Source organism: Emydura macquarii, unplaced genomic scaffold (assembly GCF_026122565.2).
Source record: "Emydura macquarii macquarii isolate MOO-44397 ecotype Brisbane River unplaced genomic scaffold, CSIRO-AGI_Emac_v2 contig_499, whole genome shotgun sequence".
NCBI classification, from domain to species: domain Eukaryota; kingdom Metazoa; phylum Chordata; order Testudines; family Chelidae; genus Emydura; species Emydura macquarii.
Window position 1 is genome coordinate 10,256,081 of NW_027130636.1, and position 21,562 is coordinate 10,277,642.

At 37.5% G+C, this 21,562-nt stretch overlaps 1 protein-coding gene across 4 annotated transcripts in view; it reads right to left on the reverse strand.

The window, feature by feature from the left end:
- PER2 (period circadian regulator 2) overlaps positions 1-21,562 on the reverse strand; it is a 66,232-nt gene that overhangs the window by 33,679 nt on the left and 10,991 nt on the right. The window contains exons 1-10 of one of the 4 annotated variants that reach the window (XM_067538925.1): positions 19,741-20,866; positions 14,396-14,496; positions 12,421-12,896; positions 11,459-11,521; positions 10,372-10,526; positions 9,754-9,875; positions 7,363-7,564; positions 7,195-7,246; positions 3,191-3,333; positions 1,397-1,475 (exon numbers count right to left, since the gene is read on the reverse strand). In XM_067538925.1, the coding sequence (XP_067395026.1) occupies positions 1,397-1,475; positions 3,191-3,333; positions 7,195-7,246; positions 7,363-7,564; positions 9,754-9,875; positions 10,372-10,526; positions 11,459-11,521; positions 12,421-12,791 (1,187 nt within the window). In that variant the 5' untranslated portion in view covers positions 12,792-12,896; positions 14,396-14,496; positions 19,741-20,866. Of the gene's footprint in view, positions 1-1,396; positions 1,476-3,190; positions 3,334-7,194; positions 7,247-7,362; positions 7,565-9,753; positions 9,876-10,371; positions 10,527-11,458; positions 11,522-12,420; positions 12,897-14,395; positions 14,781-19,740; positions 20,867-21,562 lie in introns of those variants that run through there. The other 3 variants (XM_067538928.1, XM_067538926.1, XM_067538927.1) reach the window with 3 other exon arrangements.

Genomic DNA, 21,562 nt, shown 5'->3' on the forward strand with positions numbered 1-21,562 from the left:
AACAAAAATTACACAAGAGCAGTGCCAGTCCAATGAAGGAGATAACACTGCCCACCTGGTGACCTGTCTCTCTTTCCTGCCTCTTCTAACTCCGTTTATTTATTTTCAAGTTTATTTTTTTCCATTTTCCAATAAGAATGAGCTTCCCTTAAAACACCTCTCCTTCCCTTTTCTTCTTCTATGGGTGCATTTAAAACAAACTTTTTCCTCAGAGACCTCTTAGTGGAAGATTTCCCAAGCAAATCAAGAAAATGGATAAGAAAGATGAAAAAGGGAAAAATTGTGAAATGCCTCTCAGTTAGGTATAAATACAGAAGGGGTAAGCACAGAATTTTGAAAACAGTCTGATGACTGCAACTGCTGTTTTCCAAAAGGGTTGGTAATGTATGTACTTCTCCTTTCTGTATTCATCTATGATTATAATCTTCTGATTAAGCCTAATTTTTGGACATCTCGTTATTAATGTATACTGTACATGCTTCATGCAAGTCTCTCTCCAGCTAAAAAGACATATTTAGTCTCCATCACAGCTGCTGATGCTTCATGTATGCCATATGTTTTTCAAATAGAGCCATAACCTCCAATCTGGGGGCCTGATGCCTTATTTGGTTTCACCATTGGAATATGGATAATTCTAAGCAGATTCGACATTCTTCTAATTTCACCAGTTCAACTTTTCATTTCGCTCAAAGCAGTCTTTTATGAACCAGACACAGCAGAAACACACTTCTAAAGATCTCAATTTCATATGCAACAAATGCTGGAACAAAGGAAAATCATCTGGTTCCTCTGCAACAAAACTAATAAAGAATGGATAACCATCAAACTGAATATTGTGTGTCCATTTTGTAACTGGGCCAACAGGGAATGTGTGTGGCATACAGTTACTTATTAACTAAATTGAGTCAAAGAATTAAAGTTAGAGAATATTTTGTTAAGTAATGTTTTGTGGCTTTAAAAATGCTCTTCTGAAGAGCCGACATCTGGTGTCACCCCAGGTCAGCAGAGGTTGGTAGAGCGATTACTAGAAGGCAGTCTATTAGCAGACAAGTATGTTTTCCATTTCAACTTCAATAAAAATCACTTAAAAATTAGCTATTAACTATATCCCTATTATAATAGAAATCAGGTCAATTAAAGTTTGGGGATGTTTTGTTTTTATTTTTCTTGATTAAATTAATTATTTTAAGAATGAGAGAAAGCCACAGAATGTGTTTACGTATATCACAACATACATACATGCATAATATATTTTGCAGTGACGTGAGATACCTGCTTGTTTTCTGAAATGTGGAAGCTAGTTAAGGACTAAAACTGCTGTGTAGCTATTGGATATTTTGTGTAGGACAGATTAATAAAAACAGCCCTTTCCAGAAAAATAGTTGCAGTTGTTCACCTTTCATCTATGTCCCGGAACAAACAACTTGGTGTGTGCGTAGTTGTAAAAATTCTCTTGTCAGGCGGAATTCTGGGCGCTAAAAGAAAAAAAAGAAAAGAAAATAGCTTGATAGCACTTTTCATATGCATACATTGCTTTAGCGTACCTTGGTCCTTTGGTCAGCATGGAATAAGTTTTTAACCTGACAGACAGGAGTTTTCAGTGTAACTAACTGGCTCACATCCACTTGCATCCTCCCAGGGATAGCATAGCACAGTCCTGATCATCCCTACATTACAATTTATAGCCATACTTGACCTCCAAGAGGAATGTATTGTGTATAAAATCAGAAAAATTGTTGTTTCTTGATATCTGTGGTTCACTTCTGGGGTGTGACTGAGTTTCACCTCGCACAGCGCCCAAGAAGATGGTGAGATCAAAGATGATGTAAACTACTTTGATATGTCACTGCCTGTTCCTGGGCCTGGTTTGGCTCCCAACACAGGTGAGGACAGCTTCACAACTAGTGTTACTTGCACCCACTTGAAAGGGCCACTGTGGCATCTGGGAACTGACAGAATGCAGCTGCACTCTGGCAATGGACCCAATAAGCCTTATGTACTGGGGGCTGCAAGAGGGGGCATAAAGTCAGGTACTCTAACTTTACATCATGCAGGGATCCCTCTACACTGGGAAATCTTCAAGCATCTGACTAAACCAGCTGCTCTGTAGTGGTGTGCTGGTGCAATGCAGATACAGCAGGGAACAGGATCTGTGACTTTGCTAGTGTGATTTGTTTCAGGCAGAATGACTCTTACAAGCAGAATTGGATTAGTAATATGTCTATAGAAAAAAAGTCTACCTAAGATGACTATTTTCATTTCAGGATAGTTTATGACTTGACTCAAGCTCAACAGTTACACACTGCAGTTCTGATGTTGCATTTACCACCACTGTGATTAAAAGTAGAAGTACATGACTGAAGTTAGTGTTGCTCTATCAGGATTCATTTGGTGTTTTGCCATACTAGTATGGCAGAAAAAAGATTTAGGCCCACATTTTCAGCCAGATGCACACCTGCCTTATGATTACACATACCCACTGTACAAGAAAATCCTTATTTGAGCACCAGTACGCACGTGTACGTAAGTAGGCTTTCCATAGCACAAAAGGCTATGTGGGCCCTCTTCAAAGAGACAGATCTCACCCTGAGTGAATACGTACATCCTTATGCAAAACGCGTACAGAGATGTTTCACTTAGCCATAATAAGAAAACTGGTATTTCAATTTGTCATTTGCTCTGCTCTTTACATTCCTTTTCTAAAGAAACATCAATGTCATCTTCCTTTCCACATCTCAACCCCCTGGAGCCTATTGAGGATACACATTATGGATGAAATCCTGACACTAATGAAGTCAATGGCAAGTCTCCCATTTGACTTCAGCGGGGCCAGGATTCCATCCAAGGACTCCAAATAAGCTTGAGCAATTACCTCAACTGTTGCATTTATGTTATACTCTTTTTTTGGGCGTATGTGTAAATAATCATGATTTGGCTGTGCATGCCCTATATTGCTGTTCACGAAAGGATTTGAAAACCCACAAATAAAAGTTTCTTCTCCCTTATTCACTCATGTTTATAACATGAAAGAGGTGCGTCAACGCTACTTAGTTATCTCAAGACAGTTCTTACCAGACAAAGTTATTTTTCTATTACTTGCAATTTCATACAACAGCTGAATGTTTGTTATTTTAATAAAGCGGACCTTTTGGTATGTATAGATAAAATCATTGCATCTTACTGTTATTACCTTCATAGCCAGAGTGCACCTTTTCTGCAAGCAACACACAGGAAAGCTGATCCTCTGCGTTCTCAGTATCTTGTATTTTGAAAAGGTAAGGAGTCATTCGAAATGGGTGGTAACAGATCTCATGCTCATGATCTTTTCCTGCACTAATAATTAAAAGAAAGACTAAATTAATTCTTTGCTTTGCACAGAATTTAGTCCACAATAACATCTTCAGTGCAGTAGCCCATGGATAGAACTTTCAAAAGTGCTTAAGAGAGTTGGGCATCTAACTCTCTCAAGAGCTCTGGAAAAAATCTCATCCAATGGTCTAGCGGGAGACCCAATTCTGATTGGGGCCTTTGAACATTAACTATAACAAAGAGTAAATTATTCTTTATCATATAAAAACAGAAAATCCTATTTTTTGTGGTACATTAACCACATGAACACCATTCATTCTGAACTAGGTCACTACTCTAATAGCCTAATCATCTCTCTCTCGCTTTAATCCTTGTTTTTCCTTCAAAAAGGAAGGAATTTTACATTTACAGAGTGGCTGTAGGCATTAGCCAGTATAACATTTACTTAGTTAAAAAAAACCCAACAAAAACCCTCTAGTAGTACTCAGTAGTTTTTCTAGATCAGCACCAATGAAATCAAAAGTTCATAGCTACAGTTAAAACAAAGTTTTATTTGTGTACTTTTGAAGTATTATCAGACACAAAAATGGCTCAGCTCTTCAGGGAATACTTCAGTTGACATATAGAACAATCTAGCTATTAAAAAATTTCTATTCCTCACGCTTGAGGAGAAAAACTTGAAAAAGGGAACCCTAAAGGTTCAAAAACACACCTGAAAGGCAAATAAAAAGATCAAAATTTATTGTTTGCGTTTGAAGACATTTAACTAATGGTAAACTTCATCTCTCTACTAATCCTCCATGCAGGGTTATTTTCATTTTATGCAGACCAGGGGTGTACTTTTATGACCATGAACAATCCAACCGGCCACTTACAACCATAGCTGCCAGAAGAATTCTTCCATAGTTATAATAAACTTACAAGAGAACAGTTTTTGGAGCTAACTGTGGTAAAAAGAGGTCTACAAGAAGTCGGACCACCAGTCTTGCAGTGGATTCTACACAGTCTCCAGATTACTATTTCTATAGTTATTAATCTTCACAAATAGAACAGAATAGCAGAGATGGCTTTTGGAGACAAGAAATTAGCTGTTAAGAAATTTTCCATTCTCTTAGCATTAAATATTACCAGAGGGAAATATCAAGCAGCGAGAAAAGTGAAATAGTGAGGGAAAGAAAAAAAATTTTGGCTGCAAAAACGAAAACTGAACAAGTCAATGCCCTGCCACCTGACAAGAACAGTTGCTTTGGGACCACTCTGTGGCTGAAGCATGCATCACAGATGCCTGGAAATCAATCTTGCAGTCCTCTATGAATGCAGAAAATGGAGGCCAAAATTTCTCTCCTATACACCTCTCCAATGGATATTGAGGATCTCTTGGATCAAGACTTGCTAACCATCTGGTGAACTGGAAGAGATTCCCTACTAACAGTGGTTCAATTAATGCCTTGTACAGTTCTGCAACATAGCATCTGCTCCATCTGGAAGTGGAGGACTTAATACTTTCCTCAGCCATGAGATAGAAGAAATAAAACAATTTTCTGATTGTTTGGGCCTGGCTCTTTTGAGGTAAAACAACCATCCTTTTGACAGCTCACAGGTTCTAGAATTTCTCTTACGGATGCACTGATTCCAACAAAGGTGGGATAATCACAATTCCTAAGATAGACATGATATAAAAAGGAATTCACTCCGGAAAGGACTACTACAGGCATTCCTCAGAACAATGTTGTGTTGGTTAATAAACAACAGTTTTTCCACAAAAATGATTTTGACCAGAAACACGTTTTAATACAGGAATTAGGATTTTACAGAGAGAAATGGCCTTGAAGAGTGGGGCCAGACTTGTCGATGCATATTACACAAAGCTTTGCTCCCACTGGAGGAACAGCATATGTAGGTTGTTTGGCCATCTTGCCAAGCCTTCCAGGATCTTCTGATGTGACCATCTGAGATTAGGGAAGACAACATGCTCAGCTTCAGAACCCCTCTTAGATCTGAAACCTGGAGCTTTTGATAGCTAGATCTTAGAGTCAGAGGCCATCCTACAAAAAATGTATAATGGACTTTGAAGATCTCATTTTCCTTCCCCTGCACCAGAACAATCTTGAAGAACAGAAATAAAATTCACAATGCAGGATTTCCTTGAGAAAAGCAGAGTCTGAAATACACAGCCCTAATATTTCAACTAAGGAGGTTGGGATCCAGAAAAGCCTTTTCCTGTTGGTCACAGTCAAAATCTTTTGCTTCCAATTGCAATAGTTCGGAAACAAGGATATATGAGGTCTCCTAAATTTCTTTTTGGGAGACCTAGCTGTTAAAGGTAAAGATTTTTGCTGGTTTCCTGGAGCTTTTAAACATCTCCTTTTCCATTCTGGCTCATGACAGAAGCATTCACTTTGTTTGATCTCTTAAAGAGGAAGTGCGCCCTGTCCTATGTCTGGGAACTGCAACCTGAAGGAAGGGGTCTAGTCCTTATTAAAGGTTTGGGTTGAAGATTTCCAAAGGTGACCAGGGGATTTGGCCACACAATTTTCATAGGAGTGTCAATGGGAGTTGTGCTGCTAACACCCCTAATCACCTTTGGAAATTTCAGCCCTGGAGAGAGGATTGTTTTCCCCATAGACAGGCAATGGAAGAATGCCTAATTTTTTGCCCAGAGATGAATGGATACATCTCAGGATCTACTGGCATCTTTAACTGGCTGCAGCAACCACTCACCTCTCCCAAAGACTTCAGTCTAGATCATAAGTACCTTAAAACTCTTGGATAGAACAAAGCTGGTGTGAAGCCTGTGTCCTGGATGCCAGCTTTTATTCGGACAGAGCCTATGCTATGTTGCATCAAAAATGTTCCTTGCCCTGGCAGTGAGGCTTCCTGTGCCAGACACACAGCTAGCATAATTCCTTTCTGCAGCAGGCTGCAGGTATTCAACACAAATGAAAAACCTTCTGTATTTGGCTCTGTGCTTCCTTGCTTGTTCTATTTTTTCTGGGTGTGGGGAGAAGCGACAGGGGGGGGTAGGAAGCATGAAGGGAGCAGCACAGAGAGTAGTCCCCATGGAAAATTGTCTTCTAAATGAGCACTCAAAGGAGAAAAGCCTGACAACAGTAGTGTCCTGAACTGCTGTGTTTCATCTCCATGGAAGTAGCAGAACTCCTAGAATTTGCCAAGGAGCTGGGGCTTCTAAGCTCTGTTTGACATATCAATGTTTTATCCTTTCATCCCCCACCCACTTCATTTTTCTGTTTCATCTGCCTGTTGACATCAAGACTGTAAACTCTCTGGTGCAGGGATGATGATCTTCTGTGTTACTTGTCTGTATGCTACCTATCACAGTGGAGTTCTTAAGACACTAATGTAATAAATTAAGTGCTGAACAGCCTTTCATCTGTCAGAAAGGAAGGACTGAGCAGAGATGGACTGAGTGAAATGTACAAGTATCCACTAAATTTAATTAAATGATGGAATCCTTCCTCCAAAACTTACCAGGATCAGTTTTACTTGTACATAAGTCAAATTCTAAACCGATTAACAACTGAGACACAACGTGGGTGAGGGAATATCTTTTAGTGGACTAACTTCTGCTGGAGAGAGGCACTTTGTCTCTTTAGTATCCTGGGACCGACACAGCTACAACTACATTGCATTAACAATTGAAATGCAGTTTCCTGAATCTGCTTTGCAGTTACCCTGTAGAGATTGTTATAGAAAGTATGCTAGATAACAAGAGGCCATGCATATGATTCTCCTTGTTTTCATACCAGGAAAAAGACAGACAGTGAATTAAGAACTCACATCCGACATGGTACTTGTAATGACTGAATACTGTGTGACATGCATGGTCTCACTGTATAGTACTTTAATTTTAATATTTGGTCTTACCTGACACGACAGAAAAATGATTTCTCCTCCACGCAGTCTTGTGTGGAAGACTCTAAAAATATTAAATGGGTTTCATAACAAGTTACAAATACACAATTTAAAGTTTTATATTCCAAAACATTTGTGTTACTGAAAAACAGAGATGTATTCAATGTTGAGAGTTCTTACCAACTCCATTACAAATACTCCATGATGGCAATCTGTAAGGGGTAGTGGAGCTGTAGAAAACACTGACATCCTGAGGTGCCAACAATTCCACAAATTTGGCATTTTTAAAGAAATCCTTCTTACAGCGAAGAATAGAGGCAGCTTGATCAGAGATGTACAAGATTTTCCCAGTAATCAGGGAAACAGCTACGGCAAACATGTCCTAAGAAATAACAAAACCTCAAACATTTTAGACAATTAAGAGAACATTTTTCATCTTTTCTCTGCTATACAATGTTTTAAAAAACTTCAAACTAATCTGATGTTAAGCATACTTCATCTTGTCTATTTTTAACTAATAGGACATGATTAAACCAAATATACTGTACAAGACAAGAAGTCTCAAGACCAATTATTTTCACTGCCTGGAAAGTACACATAGTTGGTATAAACATTTTCTGAAGTACGTGATTGCTTAAATATGTATTTAGATGTAGTTTTAGTAATTGGTTGCAGAATCTTACTAAATGGATTTAAATCAGCATAATGTAGAAGTTACTTTGGATACATTCATCTATAGCCAAATGAACATGCCTGAGTGCTCAGTAATGTAGGACAATAATTCATGGACAAGTGGTTAACACAAAAATTAGTAAATGGAAATTTATTAGTTGGGCTAGTGATGCCTATCTTGTAGATGTACCATGCAGACCAATGATTTGTCCAGTCGTGGTTTATACATCTTGAGAAAAAAAAGTTCTCTCTGCTGTTAGAAAACTATTCTACAGTCTAATAGATTTCAGTGTGAATGAAAGTTTGATACTCAACCTGTTTTCTTTTTTTTAATACCATCCCATCTGAATACTTCTATTTATATCCCTTTAACTATTCATAGGAACACAGAACTAGCCCTTCCTGATCATACCAAGGGGATATCTAGTCCGCAGTCGTGACAGTAATCAACTGAAATACTTCAGAAGGCGGCAAAGAATCCTGTCGTAGACAATAATGGAATAACCCACCCACAAGGGAAGGCTTCTTCTAACCTCTGTCAGTTAGTGCTTGGCTTATGCCTCAAAGTACGAACTTAAAGAACATATTTTCCTCCCTCACTGCTATGAGACCTTCACTAATCCAGAGTAGTCAGCTGTCACAGGCGTGGACTGTGAAGGCCCACATAGAGAGGTCTCCTGCTGTGCCCTCTGGAAGGCAGCTGAAGGTAAATTCTGGCCCCCCACTGTATATTGCCTTGACCACTCAACTCTTTCGCTTCCTCAAAAGGGATCAGATCAGACTGCTGCCTCTCCAACTCACACTTCTCCCTGATCCCAGTTCTTGAGACAGTGGTGAACAATTTTCTTTCAGTCCCTCCGCTGCCTCTCATTCCAACCTCTCTCCTACAGGAAGGCACAATCCCTTCAAACCTTCACTGTCTCTCACCCCTACTCTTTTTGGGTTTTACAGTAGATTGGTCTCTTCAGGCCCACAGCTGCCCCCATCTCTCCTTCTTTAGGAGAGGTAGGTGATGCCCTTTCCTCAGCTGCTCTATTTCTTTCCTAGGGTACATTATGAGGAAGTGAGTTTCCTCCCTCTCCTGCTAACCCACTGTCTCCTGGTATATCCCCCAAAGAGGAGCTTGCCAGGACACACTCAACTCAGTCAGGCACCTCCTCTATCCCAGATTCTGCAAGTGGATGAAGGGAGGGATGATGATATCTGCCCTGACATTAGCAGATGTTTCCAAGCCCGTGAAGTAGTCCAAGTAGCAAGGGGAACCCCCAGTCTGTTTGAAGTGTCGTCATTTTAGTTCTTCCCTCTTAAATTCTTATTTGAATTTTCTACAATTTGTAGTTAACTTTCCTGTACTGAAAGTGTCCAGAACAGAACATGGTAACCTAGTATGTTAGTTCACTGGTCTGTGAAGCACTACTCTACACATAAGCCAAAACAGTTTAGTATTTACCATCATACTATAAGTTCCAGAGTGAACTTCTGCCCAAAGATGATTTAATGATCAGATTCATAAGTATTTGCAAAGATCAAATCCCTCATTTCTGGAGTGGATGCTTTGTAACAGATGATAAATTAGCAGTCAGGAACTGATAACCCATTATTTGGGATTAAGTATTTTTGCATTCTTTTCTGTTTTACTTATGTACTATCTGGGAGAATGGTATAGTTATAATATCCAGCATGATCAATTCTTTCCCATCACAGGTCACATTCTTCAGAATCCAGCATCCAATACCAGCAACAGAACCATCAAAGCTGCTGGCAACAAGGAGTTAATTTTCTCCCCCCCCCCCCCCTTTTTTTTTTTTTTTTTTTTTTTTTAAAGAATGGAGTACTTAAATGTAACCTAACACACCCAACAATTAAATACAACTGGTAGAGAGAGGTCAGTATACTCACTGCATTTTTCATGATGTATTCCAAAGTAATGTTCTCAACTTCCTCCACCGTATAGGATGACACATCAAAACCAAAAGGATGGCTTTCATTATTCATCAGTAACTGGTAATATTCTTCATTGGCTGCATAAGAACATTAAGCCAATTTTTTTATATTCACATTTCAAAATGTGACCAGTTAACACTTAGCCTGCTAACATAGACTGTAAAATATAGGGTGTAACTTAATTCACTACAGTCTGTAAAGTGCTTGTCAATCCCTGGGTAGAAGACATTGCCATCTATAATCAACATGCCATACAAATTGTAAGTGAATGGCTACTAACACCAAAATGCATTTTTAAATAAAACCAGGTCTCACCCTACATTTTACTAGGGTTTTTTTTTTTTTTTTTAATCTGAAAAAGCTTACTCTAAGCGCTAATGGGCCCTCCCCACCCTCACCTCAGCCCTTTTTTTGGTAAAATCACAAACCCAAATTATTAAAATGCTACAACTACATTAGTTTCATGATCTTTCAATTATGAACTTGGCTTTATAAAAAGATCCACATTCAGATTCTAATTCTGGTGCTTACTTTTATTCAATCTAGCCTTCCAAGAAATATTGTAAACATTACCTTTAACTTGTTTAACGCTTTTAAGTGCATATTTCAATGTTGCCAGCATACTAGATTTTCCTTTGATTCTTTTTTCAAGAGGAAGGCGTGCTTTCAGCTCCTGCAATGTTTTCCTCAATTCCTTTTGTGTTTTGGCTTTAGTGGATTGCTCGCTGCTATAAAATTAGAACAAAAGTTACTGACATTTAAACTGATATCCTACCTTCTAGAAAACCAAAGCCTTTTTATATTTATCATGTAATTAGAGGGGTCCCATAAATCTTTTAATATGATTTTGGAAGCGTTTAGCTTGAAAGACACTTTAGGATTTGCTAATAATTGCTACATTAGCTAAATCAGTGGTTTTCGGGCTCATGACCCAGTTGAAAATTTGATGACCTGTTGTTACCCAGTAAATATCTTGGTTCACTAAAGACCTGGTTCACTAAATATTTCTTGTCCTAGACATCTAATATACACAGTAATATAATAAGTACACTGTAAGTACCCTTGAAGCAACTCCTGTCCCATAGAACTAGCTGGGCTCATCTCCCGGCTTTGGGCACTGTGAACTCCAAGGTCACAGCTCTGTTCAGGTTTGGCCAGGCCTGGGCCCACCTGATGGGAGGGCCTGGCGGGGGCAAATTTGTGTGACTGGCACATGGGGGTTGCAGCAACACTCACCCAGATTTGGCCCAGCCAGCCACCTGTCATAACAAAGGGGCAATTGGGCCAAATTTGAGCAGCGGTGTGATCATATGTACCAGGTCTCAAAATGCCCAGGGCAGGGAGCTAAGCTCAACCAGCTCTGTGGGACTCAAGCCAAGGAGCCATCGCTGTGAGGTGAGTACGGGGCAGGCTCTGCAGCCACCTCACCCCCAGGCATTCCACCTCCCCTGGGTGGAGGATCCAATCCTGAGCCAGGGCCTACCACATGACCTTTGACATATTATTGCAACCTAATTTTGGGTCACAACCACAGGGAGAGAAACCCTGAACTAGATTTACCTAATTTTAAATAGTTAATTTATTTTTGTTCACAAACAGCTTTGTCCCTTCATTTATTTAAACTTATTTTAAAATGCACAATATTCTAATTTTTATTTACCTGCATCCACTGGTAGATGGATTATGTTCAGAGTTGGCAATCATCAGGCTAAATGCATTTGAGCTGAAAGAAGAACCTCAGTGATGTTAATAAAGTCAAATACAAAGTGCATTAGCTTTAATGTCTCCATTTTCTTGGTTAATTTAATCTTACACCAGACTAAGTTTATACCAATGAAACAGGTGATGTCAACTGACTAGCTTCAGCCAAACTAGTTTGTGTGTAAATGTTATGTATACTTAAAAAGATGTAATTCTATAGTAGGTTGGTCCTTCCACTAAATCAATCCCCATATAGTAGACTAATAATGGTAGAGTGTCCAACAGCTGTGTCATTAACTGACAGCCATAAAAAGTTGTGAAGTCTATCACCACTCTCTGGTTTTCCTTCCCACTCTCTTAAAATAACTTTCAGGATTTGAAAAGAAAGCCACAAGATATTGTTACTGCTTCAACTTGGTAAACAAGATTAAATTCATGGGAAAGAAAAATTCTAAATTTAATTTTAAACTAAATTCTGGTCACCATTTCAACACTTCAATCTTTAGTTTAAATCAGATTGCACTGTTTTTAAATCAGTAATAGGATACGGAGATTCTGAGAGGGTGAAAACAAGTGGTTAAGTCTTACCTCTCTGATCTATTTGCCTTAGCAGAAAATATGAAGACAAAACTTCTTTGCTGCACTTCCAGTAGCATTTTTACTATATTTTTCTTTTGTGTTTTCATATGGCTCTACTTTCATAAATTGAAAAGAAAGTAGATTGCATCTGCATAGTTACAATCTGCCTATTCTAGTATGAGCCAGTAATGAATGTAAGGAAATCAGCATGGAATCGAAAGAGCATCAAGCATAGGAACACAGCCCAACACAGATTACGTTGCATGTAGTAACCTGAAAGTACGTTAGATCTTAAGAACCTTTTGGCAAAAATAATGAGTGAAAAAAAAATCAGCATATTACCTTTTATGACAATCTAAAGACTCCACAAGCATTGCTGTATCTTTCCCATTTTCATCAGATTCATTGCCATGAGAATCATGGCCACTGGAGTAGTTTTCATTCATATCATTTCCACTGAAGGCATTACCACTGGATCCACTGCTCATCTCAATGTCCTCCTGAAGAGTATCCGGATGTTGTTCAGGCTTTGTTTGAACACCAATCTCCTCAGCAATCGTTTGGCTATGGTTGTTTACAAATGCAGAATACCCACTCATTTTGTATTGCTTTAATGAGTCTGACCGCTGAGAAATATTTTTACTGATTTCAAGCTGTTGTGAGTTCTGCTTTTCAGTGCTAGAGTAGAACCCGCTGATCTTAATACAGTCCATTGAACACTCATTAGAAATATTTTCACAGACCAAAAAGTAGTCAAGCCATAGTCACATTTGTGTTCTGCATACAAGATTGTCAATCTTGAAGTGTGAATCCAGATCCTAAGGGGAGGAGTGGGGGAAAATAAATTATGCTGAATACAATTTGTTTTAATCAACTTTTTTCAGTTTGCTCAATATTAAGGTTCTCTTATTAACCAATCAAAACTGAAATGATGAAGTAACTCTAAAGTTAAGCTTTAGTTTCATGAGTTCCATCATTAATATTTTTATCCAAGAATTTAGCACTTAACATTTTTGAAAGATTTTATTCATCAGTACACTTCCGCATTTAATTCAAGGCTAACACGATAATGTTGAAAACAAATATTCTTTTTGGCATAAAATTTACAGGGGAAAAGGAAGCTGAAATAAAGTGAATTTTTAATCAGAAGACAGCCTTTTCAAAAAAAATTTCATTACTCCTCATTTCTTATCAGTCTGTATAATTTCTGTAAAACTTACTGTCTGGGACTATATTATACAATTAGGCAAAATCAAAAGCATCCGACAGTTTATTTATCTCTCTGTATGCTGAAAACAAACTAAACACAATGAACTTGAAAATGAAATTCATTTTAAAATCAGTATTTTAGTATTTTCAGGTATCAAAGGCTGCTTTACCAATGGGAGGGGGGAGGGGGTGATTTACAATGTCATTTTCCTATTTTAAAAAATTCTTCCTCTGTTGCTGGACGAAAGACCCACATATACATGGGAGACTGACTATACAGTGGAAACAGAAAATTGACTGTATATTAAGGAGGACAAAACAGCATTTTGAGGACAATAGAAAGAATTCTTAGATTTATTTCAGTTACAATAATCCTAGGCGTCAAAAGTAAAAAAAAAATCTAAACAAAAGTGAGTTTTTAAATTGACCTTTTTAGATTAAGTACAACCAAAAATGTCAAGTAGTTTTTGGGAACCTACACATCTAAGGAAAGAAAAAGACCTGCTGTTAAAGCAGTTATCAAATTTTTAAAACAAAGGCCAACAGTATTAAAGCAATAATAATCATATTAAGAATAAACTATTAGGGATTTTCCATCAAAGGTAAAAAGCACCAGGTAGCAGTTATCCCGAAGTAGCAAACTAAACACCAGAAAAATACATAGGGTGAAAAGATCAGGAAATTAGATTTCTGTGATCCACAGACAGCAAAAACACTTGTTCCATAAAAATGCGGTTAACGGTCATTTGCACATTTCCAGGATTAATGTGCTTTGAACAACATGAATGTAACAATCCAATGCAAACTATTTTTATTCTTATCTATAATGATATGGGCAATTCATTCAGTATTTGCTATTTCCCCCCCCCCAAATATATAATGCTGCAATTTGTTTGCTCTTTCAGTCTGACAGATTACCGATTGTGGAGTACAAAAGAAAAGAATGGAAAAGTGTAAGTTTTGCCAGTACTACTACTAGTGCCTTGCTTTTTAACATTCAAAAGAAAAAGAACAAATCTACAAGAGTTAGGCAATTTTAACTTAGATATTTATTTTAAATTCTCCTACCATTTTTCCCCCAGAAAAGCAATTGAAACTATTTTCTTACCCTCCTAATTTTTGGTTTTCCAGACATTTTACATTTATTTCGAGTTCTTAGAAGCAAATACCACTCTTCTTCTCATTCAGGCAAAGATGTGTACAAGAGATCTGTTTTTAGTTGGAAAAGGAAGTGTTGTTTAGGGGCATTTATTTTAGCAGTAACTACTGATAACTATAAATATTTTCTTACAATCAGAATATTTTCTGGAAACCCAGATACCTCTTTGCAAGTAACATGAGGCAATATTTTTCTACCAGCACAGCGAATTTATCCAATTCAGATCCACCAATCAAGAACAATATGGATGCATGTTCACTCATTATGACAGACAGATCAATATAGATGAAGAGAGTTATAGTAGCACAAATTCTGAACTAGAGTTTACTTCAGTAGTTTTTCCAAAGGTAAAATAAGCAGTAAAATAATACTTGTGTCTCCCTAAAGTTATTTAAAAATTGGAACATACAGAAAAAGAAAAAAGGGGAGCTACAGCATGGAAAGAAGTGTTTATTGCAGGGGTTCTCAAACTGGGGACTACAGGAGGGCTCTGGCTGTCAAGCCCCTTTGCATTCTGGAGCTCCAGCTGTCAGGCATGCGCAGGGCTGACAGCCCGAGCCCTTCCGGCCTGGGTGGCTAAAGAGCAGTGACTGCTGGGGCAGCGGCCCAGCTCTGAAAGCAGCACCGCTCCCAGCAGCGGCGCAGAAGTAATGGTTGCATGGTATTAGGGGAGATGGGGTTGGGTCATCACTTTTCCGGGAGGATTGTCGCAGCCTGAAATATTTTCAAAGGGGTCCTAGCAAAAAAAGAATTTCAGAACCCCTGGTTTACAGGATAGAGGCATATCTCTACTTCTTGAATTCAGATTGATGGGCTTTTAGCTAGAAGTTACTAAAGAAAAAAAATCTGTTCAAGGTCTCAACTACACTGAAGTTTGCTCCTACATGTAACTCCCAGTAGCATTTAATAACGGCATATAACAACGTTTCTTCTGTTGGTTACCTAGAAGCAAAAAGACTAGACACAATTAACCTCTAGCAAATGGACACTCACTAAGTATGTGGGTTCCTTTATACAAGCCAAGCATCAGAGCTAAGGAAAGGTCCAATAAATAATGCCCATCTAATCACTATACTCTTTGCCCTTCCAGCATTTAGGATCGTAACATCTAAAGCTACGCTGCTGTTAGAGAATCAAAATTTATTTTCTTACAGTAATTTACTTATAGCATGAATTACTATAGTATAGTATAGAATTGCTATAGTACTACTTATAGCACGAATTACTATTATTTTCCAGCTTTGTTATGCTAAATTCATTATTCATTTACATTCAACACAACAAAAATCTAAAGGAATTGGTTTAGTGACATGCACAGCTTCTATGGGATCCATTTTTTAAGACCTTTCCCACAATGTCCGAAAGTTTCCTTGGAAAAAACAAGTATATAATAATTTACAGAAAACTTCTGAGAAACAACACTTAAATCCTCTTTCTGGTATTTGGACTTGGTTTCTAAGGTACGAAGGAAACCAAGTCCATTTATGAACTATGCTAGTTAAAAGAAAAAACTTAGAATATCTTGTAAGGACATATCTGAGAAGCTGTAGAGAGAAAAGGTCTAACAGGAAAAGTCTTTCTGTAAAACAGCCTCATGTAGACACCAGTTTAGTATTGGCATATACAGGGCTGGAAACCTAGAACCACAGCAGTCAGAATAAGTCGACAAACTCTGAATGGGATTCACAAAGTATTTAGCTATCTAGCTTCCACTGAAATCAATGCGAGTTAGGCACCTAATCCCCCCTTCGAGTACAGGAAAAATGCATTTCAAGGCTCACAAAGTGTAAATAGAGCTTTTGCAGGCCTACAAGCTTAAACTATATTGAGAGGAAGGGTTGAAATCTAAAGAACTGACAGAAGCATTTACCTCAAAAGCTTTCTGTTACAGGGCATCTTACTGCTGGTCTAGAATCTGGTCAACTCATGAAAGAGGGTAAGCCAGACTTATTTGTAGTCATGTCTTTGTGTCATGAAGAGCAAACCAGCCCAAGCTTCCCCTTACTGTTTATTTTATGTAAGCCCTTTCAAGAGAATAGAAGGTACGAAGGAAACCAGTAACTACAGAAATCTACTAGAAGGGTGGTCTTCACTGTAACAGATATCTTGAGTTAGTACACTTAAGTTACTGCATTAAATGAGACCGAACTTCAAAATATTGGAGTTACACAGTGTGATTGGATTAGCACTAAAGAGCTGATGCAACTTGAGTTGTTGTATTGCCACTACATTACTATTTTGAGCATTAGCTTCACTCAAACTCAACCCACCCCCAACCCAGACAAGCCAGCTAAACCTTAAACTCAAAAGCACCACTTAACTCAACATAGTGATATCTGTGTGTGGATGGGAGTAAAGATGGAGTAACAAACAAACTACAATTCAAACCAAATGTGCTTGAAAAAATGAAATCCCAGGGATGCTGCTTATGTCACCAAGGGCAGGCTATACAGTGCTCACTAAGTGTAATTCCCTACTTGAACATTTCCCTACTCCCCCCCCCATCTGCCTGTCAGAACAAGTGTGCAAAATCCCAAGAGTCTGAACTGTGGCTCTGACGAGCAATATTTTCTACCAAACTAACAAGGTGGATTAACAATTAGATGACTGCCAGACCAAAAGCAATGGATGTCAGAGCTACATTATACACCATTTCCTGTGTTTCTAAGGTTAATAATGAAGCAAAAGTAGCCTTATTTTGCTTATGAGTTTTTGTTTAATTTATTATAAACAACGTATAAGATAGTTGTTTTGGTTTGTGGCTCTAATACACTGAATAGAAACAGCTGTCCACATAAAAAGTTAGTTGCCCAATAATGATATGTTGCTTTGCAAGCATTGACCAACTGAAAAAGACTTCTAACATATTCTCCTGTTTGAATTCACATCAAACTAATTGGAGAATAATATTTGAGAATCTAGTTCCTTTAACAAAAATTTTCAAGTGTAACTACTGTTTACTGTTATAGCCTCAGTTTGTGGGTGCCCAACTTGACACATTTTAAGGGGCCTGGTTTTCAGAGTTCAACACTTTCAAAAATCAGGTCCTTTTTAAAGTGCATCATCTCAAATACAAAAGCTCCTAAAATCAAGTTATCTTTGAAAAATCTTGTCCTTCGTAAGTTTTATTTTGTCAAATGAAAAAGTTTTCATTCCAACCCAGCTCTGTAGCTTCTTAGTCTGGGTACTTCAATTAACACATCTCAGTGAAAACAGAAAGGAGTTCCAGACAGAGTTGTTCTAGAGGCAGTGCTCTAACCAAACCAAAGTACAACTTTCCCTCTCTTCTCTCCACCCCAAATTCTCTCAAGTCTTATACATAATCAGATAATTTTATCCTCCTGTGGGCAGAATTTAAGGGCTTGTCTACACTACCGCTTACTTTGGTATAATTTAAATCGCTGAGGGGTGTGAATAATCCTTGCTCAGAGGTGTGAACAATCCTCACCGACATAGTTACTGCCTCTCACAGAGGTGGAGTAATTAAGTCAACATGAGAGTGCTCTCCCATCGGTTAAGAGTGTCGCTGTGCTGCTGCAGCACTTCTAGTGTAGACTAGCACTTAGACTGTAAACTCTCCAGAGCTGGGACAGTTTCTTCTTGTGTCTGTATAGCACCTAGCAGAACGATCAGGGCCTCTGGAAGCTACTTCTAATACCTATTTGACAATAATTAAATTACAGCTACTGACATCTTTTGTCTGTTGTACAACATTGGTGCAGCTAAATTGCTCATCCCTGCTATGTGCATTTATCACTTCCACTGGAAAAATGTCCTTATCAACATATCTTATATAATTATCTTGCTGAATTAGTAGATACTGAAAAGATGGCCTTGACAGGGAAGGAAATCAAAAGTTGTGGTTTGGAAGATGACAGGCACATCCTTAAATATCATTTATGTTCCAGAAGAAAAATGTCTTTAATCCTTCGTTAGAAACCAAAAATAGTCACTTATTCTGTTGTATGCTATACTCCATCACATAAGCTGTACGTAGAGAGTCCTATCTAGTTTTTCCACATACAGTGTGTTCATTTGGGGGTGTAACAGCTTCACACTGCGCAGAGATGGGTTTCATACTATGGGATGAGCATTGGCCTCAAAACAACCACTTTCTTGTTAATATTTTTGAAGCCCCCACACCCAGCGCTACAGGCCAAGTGTCAGTATATAAATTATGGAACTTCACATGGCAAAAAGGAAAAGCAACTTAATTTCAATTCCCCAAAACCACAAAAGCACTATTGAGGTACGTCAGTGAACACTACCATTTCTTTCCAAACTCCAAGTATGAAGATTTTGCCTCATTTTTTAAACATCTTACGATAATTATTTTACCAGGACAGTCCTGTCATACTGCATGCACAAGCACAGGTATCAGAGAAATCATTCCTGACAGTCTAGATTTTAAAGTCTATTACTAGAATTTTCATTAATATGAAATGTTTTCATAAGTCCTCTTTTAGAGAGCTGCTTTGCTAACTTGTATTGTTTTGCAACTGTTACTTGACAAACTGGCAATGATTTGACCATTCCATGCTATCTGAACAAAAAACTAAGTGTGGAAACTTAACACAGGCTCCCTGGGCAAGTTGGCAATGCTTAAATATTTCCTCACATTTGCTAGCAAAAAGATGCTAACTTGACAGACATCAAAAGAAAGAAGTCAATTTAGTATTAATCTACAAGTAGTCCGTGCACCTGTAAAAGACTAACTATACAAACAGTTGAGTCTTAAAACTTATTTGAGTGCTAAGAAAATAAAGCAGAGTTAACAGATTATCCTCATTGTGACATTCTTTCTAACAAAGACAGCAAAATATTTGTGTTCTCACACATAAGCACAAGGAAAATGCAGAGCAGTGCTTTCTTGGCAGACTTTTATAGTAATCCAGGAATCTATTTCCAGAGTATGTTTTTTCACATCCAGTCTGAGTCACCATAAGCATAAGTTAATACTTGCTTAATGAAGAGTTTAATTCCAGAATTTTTTTATTAAAAATTCATGGCAATAAAAAAAATTCTCACAAGACCAGAAAGTAGATGATGTAATCTACATAAAGAAACCCGAATGCTTGAAAATGCAGTCTTTTTTAAAGGCAGTGAGTAAAGCCTAATTGACAGAAATTATATGTTGCTTCTATTACTGTATTTTTTTTGCATACCTACATTAACGAAAATTATTTTTTAAGATAAATTAAAGCACAATTGGAACAAAAATAGCTCTATCAATAAACTATTTAAAATTTAAATTTCTACTCAAATGAATCAGAACAATTACACACATTCCTTACCTGCATTTTTTAAGCAAGGTTGGCATAAGTGTTTTCCCTCCCAGCTAGCAACAAAAAGCATGAAGTACCTAGGTCCAGAATCTCTCACAATCACTTAAACTGTGTCTCTTCCTCTTCTACTGGTAATCCTCATCCATTACAGAGTCCGGACACCTCAAACTATAAAATATAAAAGAAATACCTGGGCCCCTCAACATTATCCTTTTCTTATAAGTTTTAAAGAACAAAAAATACCAAAATGTTGCTCTCAGTTATGCCAACCCTATACCGATAACCTTTGGGTAAAGAAGGAATTTTCATCCAGCAAAAGAAGCAGATAGAGAGAGATGCATTTTAATATATTTGAATTTCAGAAAAATTATATAAAAATCTCAAAATACAAAAATCTTTAGATTGCATACTGTTTAGGTGTGTTCTGAGTTCTGGTTCAGCAACAGCATGATAGGACTTTTTGAAGTCTGCACAGGCTGAAAAACATCATCTCCAAATTAAGGTATTTTGTGGCCTTTACCACCACTAGACATCCATTTACATGAACAGGAGCGGTGCATATTCAGCATCTTTGGAAAAAACTAGGCTACCTTCTTAGGAGTCCAACTTCAGGTATTCAGATTTCAAAGTTCTGGCCTAATGATTTTCACTATCCATCTTTCTGGTCACCCTCAGGCTAGTAGGTGTCTGATATATGAGGACAGTGTAGGTTTTGAATGTAATAAATGCTGGTAAGGAAGGAGTTGTATGTTTCTTCTCCCCTTTCTACAGCCTCGTAATGCTCTCCAGCAATGTGAAATTTCTGAATTTCTTGTCAGTTTAATCATTGCCCAGAGAGGTTCTCAACAACAGCAACGTTAATGACAAGATACACATTTCATTCTACTTCTACTTACTAAATTAAGCAGCAGAAGCCTTGGAGTTGTCTGTTAACTCTGAAAGCCAACACTCACTCTAGTTTTCTATCACTTTTGAAAGGTTATCTTTGCAACCACATGGGATATTAACTTATTTTGTTGTTTTAAATGAAAGGTTAAATTCTACAGGAACTGATGTCTTAAGCCTTCATGCTCATCAGTAAAAGCTTTCCATTAGCAAGAGGATTTTTTGAGTCCTGGCTTTATGTACATTAAAAAACAGACAGATTCAGCACATCTTGGGGAAGTTAAGATGCCAAACTGTCCAAAAAAAAAAAAAAAAAAAAAAAAATATATATATATATATATATATATTTATATATATATATATATATATATATATATATATATATATATACACACACACACATACACATACACACACATACACACACACACACCAGGTTTCACATACACATTCTTTCTAAACCTAAAACATCCTAGCTATCCTAAAAAGTGTAAACAGTATATGGCAGACAGAAATAGCCAAATAAATTAAAACAGCTTGCATTTTATGTGACAAACATCTAAATCATTTTCAAAACACTTGGAGTGAAAAAAATTGCATTGGAATATCCAGGACTAATGGTTAAAAAAAAACAACTGAGATTAGCACTAGAACCTTTCATTAAATATGATGGAAAACAGCATATGTTAACAGGTCATCTTAAAATGCTGTGTCTTTACAACTACTGTTTGATAAAGTACACTACAATGTTGGCCAGACTTCTAAGGAAAATCTTATTCACAGCATACCATTTTGCAACATATGACCCAAGTCAATGTGAGTTTTGAATGTGGAAGTACAGTATGTGGTCTTTTTTGGTTCTAAGAGACTACAGAAATTTTTGAAGTATAATATTAATGATTTTATCCAAAAAAAATAGTATTCAATTTCTTATGTTAGTTACATG